The sequence below is a fragment of the Camelus bactrianus genome, chromosome 12 (assembly GCF_048773025.1).
Source record: "Camelus bactrianus isolate YW-2024 breed Bactrian camel chromosome 12, ASM4877302v1, whole genome shotgun sequence".
NCBI lineage: Eukaryota > Metazoa > Chordata > Mammalia > Artiodactyla > Camelidae > Camelus > Camelus bactrianus.
This window is the reverse complement of record NC_133550.1, coordinates 48947604-48961396: the sequence shown is the minus strand read 5'-3', so window position 1 is coordinate 48961396 and position 13793 is coordinate 48947604. Positions and strand designations below refer to the sequence as shown.

The window sequence follows — 13793 nt, the reverse complement described above, 5'->3', positions numbered from 1 at the left end:
TCATTTTTTCTAATATAAATTAATGCTATACATTTCTAAGTGGGGCTTAAACCACATCCTACATCTTTCAAGATGTAGTATTCCAGTATCATTGAATTTGACTTTTTTTTCTTATTTTTTATTTTGAACTCTCTCACCAATGAATTAAGTAGAAGTATAAGGCATATTTTCCCAACACTTCAGTACTTTCTATTTATCATCTTTTAATTTCATTTTTTCTATTAATTTCCATCTGAACTCTGATGTAAGAAAACATATTCTGTATGATTTCAGGTCTTTGAAATTTATTGTCTTCTTGTATAACCCATATTTGGGCAATTTTTAGAAATAAAATGCAAGATTATATATCATGGAGGACATGCTTATTTATCACATTGCTCAAATTATCATTATCTTTAAAGATTTTATCTTCCTATTCAGCCAGGTATTGAGAGAAGTATTAAAATGTTCCACCATGACTGAGGGTAATTTTAGTCTCCTTTTATTTCTGTTAACTTTTATCTTCTATATTTAAGTGTTTGCTATTAGGAACACAAGCATGTAAAATTTCATTCTTCCATTTTTTTATATTTCAGTATCTCTCTTTTTATATTTAATATTTTTTCTGAAAGAATACACTTTCTGATGTTAATGTAGCTGCATGTGCTTTTATTTTTTTTTATCTAGTATTATATGGTATATCTTTTATATCATTTTAGTTTCAGACTTTATTTCCACATTTTAGATTTCTTTCATAAACTACACAAAGTTTTTAAAAAATCATTCAGACAGTCTTTCACAGAATTAGAACAAATCATAATAAAATTTATATGGAACCACAAAAGACCTAGAATTGCCAAACCATTACTGAAGAAAAAGAAAGAGGCTGGAGGAATAACTCTCTCAGACTTCAGACAATACTACAGAACTACAATAATCAAAACAGCATGGTATTGGTACAAAAACAGAAATATGGACCAATGGAACAGAATACAGAGCCCAGAAATGAACCCACAAACTTTTGGTCAACTAATCTTCAACAAAGGAGGCAAGAATATACAATGGAATAAAGACAGTCTCTTTAGCAAATGGGAAAACTGGACAGCAGCATGTCAATCAGTGAAACTAGAACACTCTCTTACACCATACATAAAAATCAACTCAAAATGGATCAAAGACTTAAACATAAGACAAGATACAATAAACCTCCTAGAAGAAAATAATAGGCAAAACATTATCTGACATACATCTCAAAAAAGTTCTCCTAGAACAGTCTACTCAAGCAATAGAAATAAAAGCAAGAATAAACAAATGGGACCTAATGAAACTTACAAGCTTCTGCACAGCAAAGGAAACCATAAGTAAAACAAAATGACAACCTAAGAAATGGGAGAAAATTTTTGCCAATGAAACCGACAAAGGCTTGATCTCCAGAATATATAAGCAGCTCATACGACTTAATAAGAAAGAAACAAACAACCCAATCCAAAAATGGGCAGAAGACCTAAACAAGCAATTCTCCAAGGAAGAAATACAAATGATCAAAAGGCACATGAAAAAATGCTCAATATCACTAATTATCAGAGAAATGCAAATCAAAACTACAATGAGGTATCACCTCACACCAGTCAGAATGGTCATCATTCAAAAGTCCACAAATGATAAATGCTGGAGAGGCTGTGGAGAAAAGGGAACCCTCCTACACGGCTGGTGGGAATGTAGTTTGGTGCAGCCACTGTGGAAAACAGTATGGAGATTCCTCAAAAGACTAGGAATAGACTTACCATATAACCCAGGAATCCCGCTCCTGGGCATACATCCAGAAGGAACCCTACTTCAAAAAGACATCTGCACCCCAATGTTCATAGCAGCACTATTTACAATAGCCAAGACATGGAAACAGCCTAAATGTCCATCAACAGATGACTGGATAAAGAAGATGTGATATAATTATATAACGGAATACTATTCAGCCATAAAAACTGACAACATAATGCCATTTGCAGCAACATGGATGTTCCTGGAGAATGTCATTCTAAGTGAAGTAAGCCAGAAAGAGAAAGAAGAATACCATATGACATCGCTAATATGTGGAATCTAAAAAACAAAACAAAAACAAAACAAAAATAAATGCAAAACAGAAACAGACTCATAGATATAGAACACAAACTTGTGGTTGCCTGGGGGTGGGGGTGGAAAGGGACAGACTGGGATTTCAAAATGTAGAATAGATAAACAAGATTATACTGTATAACACAGGGAAATATATACAAGATATTATGGTAGCTCACAGCAAAAAAGAAATGTGACAATGAATATATGTATGTTCATGTATAACTGAAAAATTGTGCTGTATACTGGAATTTGACACAACATTGTAAAATGACTATAACTCAATAAAAAAATGTTAAAAAAATCATTCAGACAATCTATTTCACATTGACTATCTTTCAACTTATATTTCATGCAATTACTTATATACCCTTATTTAAAAGTTAGAATAATGATGTTGGTTGTAATGTCAAATTTTAATGAATTTCCTGGCCTTTTAGGGAATGGTGATGTAATTTAAACGAAACCCAGTGTTTTTGTATAGGAATATCAAGGAGGTTTTAAATTTGTTTTCAAAAAGTGTTGTCCATAGAAGAAAAAGAGTCACTCATATGGATTACCCATTTTAATCTATGATGAGGAAAAGTAAAAATGGAAAAAATAACTAGCATTACCAAAATGCTTTCTACCACACTCCAATAAAAGTATAAATGGTTCCTAGTTATAAAATATAAGAATAAGAATACCTAGAGAATGTGTTATATAGCCAGAAGATGATTTTGCAGCTTTCAAGCTTGATGAATGCTTTTGGTGAAATATTAAAATTTTAATATTGTAACTGTTCCACTTTTCCTATAACAATTATAACATTATAAATATGCTTCAATAGCTTCAAATATCTTTTGAAAAATAATTTAATAGCATATCATAAAATCTTTAAGGCATATTCTTGCTATGTGGTATTCTTGAAACAACATAGATTCTAACTGAAAGTAAAAATTCTGCATAATCTCAACTTTATTATGAATATAAAATCAGATTGCTTTTTAAAGTGCCTGTAGTGGTCATAATTAATGCTAAGTGAAAAACAGAATATGCATGTAATTTCAGCATTTACATTTTGAGGATTCATGTTTCCCTGAGTGTGCATTTGAAAAAGACAATCTCGTTTCAGAGAATTAGCTAGAGAAAATTGTTTACCTTCCAGATACATGTGTTCCTTCACAGAGAAACTCATTCTTAGGTAGGGCTAGAGGAAAGTAAGCCCTAATGTTGATTTCTCTGGAAGCCCAAAGAGGAAGAAGAGGAGGATCCCAATCCACAAAAGTTTGCAGTGTCTTACCCAGTCACACTTTGATGAATACCAATGGTAGAAAGGGGCAAATCTTCAGAACACTAGCTTCTTCCTCATTTCGCCAAAGGAGGTAGAGCATCACCTCATTGGGATCTCAGGAAAAGCAGCGGCAGCAGCCTTAGATCTGTGCAAGTCCTGCTACCTCAGGCTATGTGGGAATGGGCCATCAGACCCTCCTTCTTTGAGGGCCCACTGGGTGCAGTCATGACTGTTTTCTGGAATAGCCAAATAAGCACTGGCCCATAGCCTAATCTCAATAAGGCTGCACAGGTGTCTAGCTGTTAAGCTCCACAGGCACATGGAGAGTTTCTGGGGTTTTAGAAAGAAATAACCCACCTTTACTTTTTAAACAGATATCCTCAAACTAGATTTAATTTTATATTCTAAATAACTTCAGCAATTAAATTTCAACTGATGTACTTTAAGTTGCAGCAGCCAGTTTTACCAGTTGCTAAAATTGATAGAATTGAAATACTTTTGGATACAAGGTAAGGAAAGACCCTTGATTTCTTCCCATCCAGAATAAAGGCTCTAATTTAATGCAAGTTAGATCTTGAAGACCTGGTTCAACATTCACCTTTCAAAACAAGTCTTCCCCCCAAATAAATTCAAATCCCTTCAAACACACTTACTATAGTTATTACCATATAATACATATGTAATTATGTATTTATATACCCATTTTTTGCACTTATCAATCATATTTTAGAAGAAACAAATGCTAGCCAGTTAGAGTATAAAAATCTATAGCACTGAATTTATGTCTTTCATTTTTTGCTAGGGTATCCAGAATAGCACTATGAACATCATAGGCATTACAAATATGTTTCTTAAATAAACCTTTATTCTTACTTTATATTTTTGACATTTTAATGAGCAATTATATGTACAAAGCTGTATTCATCCATCTGTTTTTTCAGATAGACATCCTAAATTATAAGCATCTTTGATCAAGAATAAAAATAGTCCACTTTATTATGTTGGATATGAACAGTCTAATTAGAAACCAGCCTCTTGTTTGTTGAAGAAACTAAATAAATCTGCCTTACTTTTTGTAGGATGAAATGTATATGTAAATATACATAAAATAATTACATATATGTTTTATCCTTAAATGTGCTTATATATGCTATATATAAATACACATATATATACACAAATAAGCAAATTCATGTATAATAAAAATGAACAGAAATAGAAAAGAAGGTGGGAAAAAAGAACAAAATACAAATATGTACAATGTCTGTAGTTGAAATTATATTACTATTTAGGACAAAATTATAATAGGGATTTTGAGGAGCAAAGATAGTTAAAATAACATATTAAACTTTATATGATCTGAAAACAGTATATATTAATATATAGTTCAAAATAGTATTATCATTATTAACAAAAATAATATATCTTTGCAATAATGCAAGTTCCTAATTTATTTTGCTTATTATGCATTTTTTAATTAACATAATGATTTTCCCTCAAAAACTTTCAAGTACCTTTATTCTTATAGTTTGATTAAAAACTGACAATAAGTAACAAGTAATACTCTATTCCTAACAAGGAGTTATTACTCTCAGCTTCCCAAATAATTCACCTATACTGGTGAATCATTTCTAAAATATTTCCTATCACATTGATCACGAGTGAAACAATATACTGAGAAATCTCAAAAATGCTTCCATATTCAGTGTTATTCTAAACCCAACCTTCAGATGTTAGTTTATAATTTATATCTCTTTGCTCACTTTCATGTTTAACATAATTTAAATTTTTGAATGTAGGAAGCCATATTTGGAATGTGCCCTCTAATTCAGTAGTTTATGTTGAAATATAGATGCTTAAATAGTTCTAATCAGTAATGCATTAATGAATAGGAAATAACCTAACGTGGAAATCTTTTGGTATCATATGTGCTAAGCATTACATGTCTTTCATGATAAAAATCCCTGCATATAAACCATCTTTCATTATTTTGGTTACTTATTTATGGCACCAATATTTTAAGTACCTATTTTGACAAGTTAAAAAATTAATCAATTAATTGATTAAAATGAAGTTGTTGAGTCCTTTCTTCCCTATCCCCTACCCACACTGGCATATAGGAAGCAAACATCTGATTCAGCTGTTATGTGCATCCCCAGACTCGAAGGGATACACATTAATTTCTTTCTCCCCTAGTCTTACATATATTTCATGGAATCACCCACTGACAGACCTGCTGAATAAATACCCAAACACTGGGGATACCACTGCCTTCTTCTATGAGTCACTGCTTTGGGTCCACCCTCATCTGACTTAGGAGAAGCGTAAGGTTTTTTTACTGCACCACTCTCTACCAGCTGAAACTCTGCCAATGAGCCCTTTCTGATCTTCACTGAGAGAGGCTCAAGGTGGTGATTCATAGCAGCAGGACTGATACTACTCTCATTGTTAATTCGTAAATCTGTGGTATGTCTAGCACTCCTGCTCAGAAGGTAGAGGTGATGCTTATCATCAATGGTACCAAGCTTTGAGGCTCTAAGTAAAATTTTGAATCAGCAATGGAAGTTCCATTTCACATCCTTTACTCTCTTATTTATTGAAAGCTTCAATTTGTTCCACCTGAAGACCTATTAAAATTATTATTAAAATTCTTCTTCTTCATTCATTCATTATTCATTACTCAGTTGCCAAACTAGAAAGTTCAAAAATCAGCCTTGAGTTTTTAAATAAGTCTCATTCTCCTTCCTCCAAATAACCCCCTATTCTTGTGTATTGCTCATGAATCAGTCCATTCCTCTCCATTTTCACTGTCACTTGATAGGCTCATACTAAAAATTTAATGTTTTACTCAAAATACAATGTTGACTTTCTGCTAAAATACTACCTCAATGAATTTTATAACGCAGTGGGACTGGGGGAAAAAAAAAAAAAAGGTCACCATCATTATTTTCATCACCTCTCCTTTGGATGACTACAAGAGTCCTTTTCACTGGTTTCCCTGCTTGGACTTTTACCTCAATCACTCGTCCATAGAGCCAGGAAAATGTCTCTAAAGGACAGGGCAGATTAAATGACTCTCCTTTTTAAAGACTTTGATGGATCCTCACGGTCTTTAGTATACATCACAATTTTTTTTTCTATGAAATTTCTTATCTCTTCCTCTGGTTTAACCTTTTTTTCTCTATCTCACTGCTACTTTCCATCCTCTAGCCACTCTGAGTTATTTTCTCATTTTTTGACTTATGCATACACTATTTCCTTGTTTAAGATGCCAGACTTCACCTTCCTCAGCTGACAAACTTCAACTCATCCTACAACTAGACATTAATTTATTTTATTTGCCTTCTTTGATCCTCCAGACTCTTTCCGTTCTCACCAGTTGGGTTATGTGACCTTCTCTCTTTCATCTCATCCTGTGCTTACATTATACTGTAATTACTTTTTACCAACCTGTCTACTCCACTATATTCTGAAAGGAGAAACTGAATTGTTTACCACTGTATTTCCAAAACCTAACTAAATGTGTAGCACATAGTGTACACTCAAACATAATACTGAATTCTGACTAAACAAATTGGAGAATGAAAGCAAGTGATACAGCAATATGACAGTCAGGTTGAAAGAGATTAAATTAGATAACATTTCAGATTCACATTTTTTTAATCCCCTTATCTTTTGAAGCAAGTGTGTAGAACATTGATCTTTTTTGAATAAGCAAATTAAAATCAGTTTTGGAGACTTCGACTTTTTCATGCTGTTCACAATTTGAAAAATATATAACCTGGTCTAAACAGCACTCTCAGGAAATTGAATTTGTTTTAAATTCTGTGGAGTGTTTACTCGACTTGCTAAGAACCATCAGGAAGACCATTAAAATGAGAACAGAAAGTACAAAAATACGGAATGTACAATTCTGTTTCCTCAGTGGGGAAAAAATTAATAGAGCTGGAGAATGTTCAGGACAGTGTGCACGTCAAGCCCAAGGATACGGACTAAATTGGTGTTCACTTATTCACCACACTCTAGAAATGAGGAGAACCATTATCATTTGAATAAAGGAAACTTAGAATAATCAAAATGCTAAGATGTGTAGGAACCAAATTTATCTTATTACTCTGAGGTAACAAACAAAGAAAAACAAGAGAGGAACTGAATAGGCCCAGTGGCATTTTTGCTCTAAGTTCTGGATGAGGCAATGAGGTGGACTGAATTCAAACACTGATAACAGCACTCTGAAATATCAGGACACTCTGACATTTGACCAATGTGTTCAGAAATTTGTTTCATATAGTCTAGAGTTTGTCCCACATAACTCCTTAATAGATTTTGTCTATATTCACCCTTAAAAAGAATCAGAAATAGTAAGACAGTGAATAGCTAGTTTATAAATAACCAGAAACTTTCTTAAACCAATACAAAGGGAAACTCCCCTCCTTGTGCACATTAGTCTGCTTGGGTCTGTGTCACTAAACTTAACTTTTGTGGCCAAGCTATGCTACTAAATCCCGCCAGCAGACTTAGACCTAGCTAACAGTCTGAGACAAATCCTGGCTCCAGGCCAAGGGTTGGCCAACACCTCTATGACACTGGCTCATGGGCTCAAGACAGGACATGATCTATCACACTTCTGGTTCTGCACAGACCTGCATATCCACAGCTCTCTAGATACCAGTTTAGCTGGTATAGCAGTATAACTTTTCATGTTTTATACCTGTTTTTCAGTATCCAAAATCTGCTTGGCCATCAGAAGCTGAGTTACTTAGACCTTACCTTGGTCTTCCTAAGGCTGGCCTGATGGCCTGACAATGTGATAACCTGGGACACCCCTGATATCTTACATTTCACAAGGTTTTGATATTTTAATAATGTTAATATTTTAAAGTTAATACACTATGACAAAATGGTGTATTAAAAAGCACTATTTAACTTAATAATTATATTTTACCCTTTAGAGTTTAATTATCTTTCTTTCCCTTTATTTTATATGTAAATATATGCTATGTTTTTAGACTGGAGCTTAATCTGTGATCCAGTTTTTGTGAATGAAAAATAAATGCAGAATGTAGAATATCTTTCATATAATTTTTCAAAGATGATTTTAAGTTAACATAACAGGCAATATTTTTCTCAATGATAGAAGAGTTTATTTTCTAAGATAACTATGTGATTTAGAAAAACCTGTAAGTTCTATTTACAGCAGTGACTGATTTCCAGTTTATGAATTTAAAAACATAGTGTCTGAAATTCTTTTCAGAAGAAAGCGATTATAAAACTTCTTGAATGGCCCCTGAATATAATTAATGAGTGATTCTCTCTTTCATTATTAGCATTAAAACTGAGACTACCTAAATTTTCAAAAAACCTACTTAACATTTATTGTTAAAAATATTAATGCAGACTATATTCATGAGTTCAAATTTATTACCAGACATGCAAATTTGCAAATTTATAATGACATTTGCAAATTTGACACAACTTTTTATACATGCTTGCTATTTAAAAAAAATGTAAAATTCACTTTTTTTAATGCTTCAGAAATATTTATATCTGTCCACAGAAAAAATTTCAAGTTTTAAATATACCATTTATATTTAAAGATATATGTGATATTTCTATTATATGGGTAAAGAAATTACTCCATAGCTATACCTCCTTGTGAGAGACCATTCACTCAACACTTTATAGATTCTGTTCAATGAGTGAAAATTATAGGACCTTGAATATCCTACCAATGAAAATTTCATCACAGAATGGGTTTAGTAATTATAAACATTTATATAAAATATATAACTTTAGAAATGGATAATGAATAACTGTATTTAGATAATCTATTATAAATATCTTTTTCAAAGAAAGGAAAAATAATATGAAACCTCAAATGGACTTAAGTTATACATAATTTACTCTGACTTTCAGTTTTCTAATTTGGGGGCAAAAATAAAAGCTTCATTCAGTCTTATTCTTAAGTGACTGAAGCAACTCCAGATACTACTACCATTTCACCTTCATACTGTGACTACCTTATAAGCTTTATGGGGGGCTAAACAGTGGTTTTATTACATAGCTCTCAGTAATATGCTGTTGATAGCTCTTTAACAATGGGAGACACTAAATACATGTGTCCTGTTAACACCCCAGATTTTCTAAGCTCTTATGTACTCTGACATTTGCATGATGTCTTTCACTTTACAAAAAGTTATAAAACAAATGCACAACCACTGAAACAGGAAAATGTAGACAGCAGTATAAAATACCCATCATCATGGTAGGGGATGGCCAAAACAGAAATTTTATCTTCACAACATTAGAAATTATATCTAAAGAAAAAAACCACATATATGTAGTATAAAAATACAGACACATAAACACACTTATAGGTCTTGGGAATGAAGTTGACTAAGATTGCCTTCAGGACAACCTCTATCCTTTCAGTGACCTTTTACCCCTGCAAGGGGTTTCTTTCAATAACTAGGCTTTATGCTGACTTAATCTTCCATGTTTAGAAACATGCCTTCTTGAAAGGATATGATAAACACTACCATATCCTTTATTGTTAATTTATTTTAACAGGTAAACAATGGGCAAGAGTTTTATGTCCACTTGCAGAAGAGAGGTGTTTTGTTTTGAACAAGGGACAAATCCTCTTAAAACAAACATCTCTGACTGTAGAATTTTTTCAGGAATTAGTAAATAGTGAGGGAGGTATTTTGAAGGAAACAGTTTTATTCTTCTAATAAAAGCTGAATGCTATGCACAAACACAGTGCAAGGCAGCAGGGTGAAATGACATCACAAAAGCAGTCACCTACACCACCCTACATATAAGCTGGTCATAAATCCTGTCACAGTATACTTGCTGGACTGACTGACATTTCATCTTGTCTTATGTTGCAATGTAATAGGTTCTGGGACTAAATAAAAGCGGCTATCTGAGGACAACACATTTTTTTTCCTGCATAAATTCAGACAATGAAAATAAAGGGAAGGGAAAGGACTAAAATGTGTTGTTTCACCTAGTTTAGGAGCAATTTGATGAAGACTAAACAGAATCATGAGACACACGAGAATGAGACAGGAGAGAAAGAGCTACAATTGAAGGTTATCTTTTTAACATCTCACCAATATTTTAATCTAAGTATGTACTTCACCTCGATACCCGGATGAAGTATAGCTAAAAAATTGATAACACAGGGTTCTGCGTGTTCCACACTAAACCTCACAGCGCTAAGTACAAAGCAAACAGTGACAAAATTTTATGCATTGACTATTTGTTGAAATAAATTGAATCTTATTACTTTAATATACACCATGAACTCATGTTTGAGCCTCAAGCATGAAATCGCAGGAATCTTAATTTATTCAATGTTTTTTGAAATCAGACATCACGAAAAGGACAAAGATGCCAACACTAGACCATCAATCTTGTTATAGCTTAAAAATGATAATCTTTTAAAATTTTAGAGCATTTTCTCTAATTTTCTAGATGTTTCCTGGGTAAAGCATGGAAGAAACAGCAATACCAAGAATCAATACTGTGAAAAAATGGGCTGATAAAATAATTTTTGTCAGTAACTAGAAAATATATTCCAACCAAAATCTTACACATACTTAAAGTGTTAAACTCTCAAGTTCCAAAAGGTTTTAACTTTTGGTGTAGTACATCAGTAGGACATAAGGTACGTACATACTCTAATGAAGCTTTTATTTTTATTGTTAGAGTCAATATATGGAAATGAATTTTATGACTTATTAAAACTTTTTAAAACATCAAATGACAGCTTAAAGCAAGTTCACATTTTTGTATTAGTTACTGCAATAGCTACAAAGTTTTGAAAGAAACTATTTCCAAAAGTTACCTGTATGACAAATTGTATACAAGTAACTGTCTAATGATCTGGTATGCACATAATTTAACTCATCAATAGTTAAATTTAATGAAGAATCTAACTTACCGGTGGATCAGCCCCCTTAGAACCAGTCAGCCCTCCTGTTAGGGATTCGATATCCTGAAAAGGGGAGAGGTGTTGATTGTAAAATGCTACTCAACAGCATGGAGAATTTCCCAGTCCCACAGTGTTTTATTTTCTTTAGCTTCAAAGTTAGGGCACTCAGCTACATTTGTTTTGTTTTGCTCTGTTTCATTTTGTTTTGTTTTGAGACAATTTTGCACACTATAATGCTATACAAATAGCTGCATAAAAAAATCTAGATAGTTTCTCCAACTCTGTACAATGTATAAATTTTAAAAACACACACTAATTATTCTTGAAATATACAAAGAAAATGGCTCTATGTGGGAAAGCAGATGTTTCGTTCTCTAAGGAGCTGAAGTGAGGGCAGAACAGGAAAAAAAAAAATAACAAAACTGCAATTTAACATATTATTTGCAAAAATATTAAACCCATGGAAAATGTTTAACCTACAAAAAATTCTAATTATCTATAGCAATTCTATTACTATACATGGAAGATAAAAACATAAAACAGATATGGGTAGATTAGCTATTCTTTTACAAGGATTGATTTCTAGTCTTGAGTCAGCAACCACAGTAGATTATCCTGAGTAATGACTATAATAGACAAAGGTATCATAAATGGAGAAGACAAAAGTATCATAAATGGAGAAATGGGTGATGCTGTGACAAACTGGAGAGCAAAGTGCCTGTTTATAGGGAAAACTACAACTCAGCCTTATCAGTTGTAGGGTTTTGATTTCAGGGTTACTAATCATATGACTTTTTCAAAAGAAGCTAGAATTCCAGATTTTTAATGTTGGCAATTGTTTTAATTTTTAAAACATCCCCACTCTCCCCAGATCAAAACAAAAGCAAAAACAAAAACTGCTCATAGGTAGCTGAATAACAGTTTGAGGCTACATTGAGAAGTTACACTTTTTTTGCTAAAAAGTTTCTTTCTTGTGACCCTGGTCACTTATCTGTTTGCATCTAGCTGAAAGAATAGAGTTGAGGAACCTGGGAAAATACAGTTGCAGCAAGAAATCAACGATGAAAGAAAGATGATTGAGCAAAGATAGAAGGAAAAGAAATTTAAATATCTATGATCAGAGAATCAGCCAACACCTGGATATCATTAAGAAGACTCATGCACTGATTCAGTTGGGACTTAATTACATCGTTATTCTCTGGTATCTCAAAATGGGGAATCTTAACGATAAATGTGGGGCTGAAATGAGCATATGAAGGACAGTAAAGGTAGGGCAGTGAAAAAGAAAGGGATAGTGTAGTGAAAGTGTCCACCTGAAGAAGCTGACTTTGAACAGGTACTCAATGGGTGATGATACATGCATTTATTAAGGACCATAATTAATAAGACAATCACATGGAATGCTTGCCAAGAAAATTAAGTTGTCTTTTCCATAATGGATATACTGTATATAATATTTTCCCTATCCAGCATCCCTTTGAGGAACTTCCTCCCTCCCCCCAATTCTAGCTCCAAAAGAAACATAAAAATTGCTTCAAATGTTTTATGAGCCTGCCAGAGAATTAAGGCAATATAGATTCTAGAAGATATAATGGTAGTCTTAAGTCCTTGACACTATCATTTGAGCAATGTTTGAAACTAGATGTTCTTCCTGCCTCCAACTTGAAGTTTCTGGCTCTCAAACATTCAAAAATCCTAATTAACATGTCTCTAAGTCTGTTTTTGAAAGGCCCTCCCTCCCATCCTGTTGAAATTTTTTATTCCAACACCATGCATACCATAAACAATCAACCCACCTAAATCATTTGATCTTACATGTTCTTTAACATTTCTATTAAGTAATCTAAATAAGTTATGTCCATATATAATAAAATTAAGCCTGAAACGTATTTGTAAATTGGCAAAAAATTAGTATTACTTTTGAATCCAAAGATAAAATACAATTTAAAAATTTATTTTAGAATTTCATGGAATGAACTGACAAGATTTGGTAATAACATGGCTAAAGTATTAGATGCACAGAAAATAAAACACACAGCCCTTTGCACTATTTGATAACACTCCTGTTATGACTGAGACAAAAATCCTATTTATATGAAAGTTTTCTTCCAAGTACATTTTAAATGGAAAGAAAAGGTGTTTAGTACATTTTGAGTTAATACATTTTGTTCTTCATACAAAGGCATAGAAATTCTATTAACAATAGAAACTCATGATATTATCAGAGATTATAGAGAAAATTCAGAGGGAAAAACTTAGCAGTTTGGTTGATGCATTTTGTCATCTTATTAAAATTCTACCATGACGATTTCTTGCCATCACAGAAAAGTTGGGCCAAAGCTCAGATTTTAAAAGTTTAAGCTTTTCATGATAGTCATGGTCTTGAGAAGAATAAAGGAACAATAGAATTCAGAAGATGAATGGAAAAGGCATTGGTATTTATGGTTTTTAACATGTTGAATTAAAGAAATTATGAACTGGGCTCTA

The 13793-nt window shown here is 32.7% G+C and overlaps 1 protein-coding gene across 2 annotated transcripts in view; it reads right to left on the bottom strand.

Moving 5' to 3' along the window:
• The window catches only part of PPFIA2 (PTPRF interacting protein alpha 2), a 389231-nt gene that overhangs the window by 304874 nt on the left and 70564 nt on the right, over window positions 1–13793 (bottom strand). For both annotated transcript variants that reach the window (XM_010958810.3, XM_045519411.2), the window contains exon 3: window positions 11316–11369. In XM_010958810.3, coding sequence (XP_010957112.2) covers window positions 11316–11369 — 54 coding nt within the window. The remainder of the gene's footprint in view (window positions 1–11315; window positions 11370–13793) is intronic.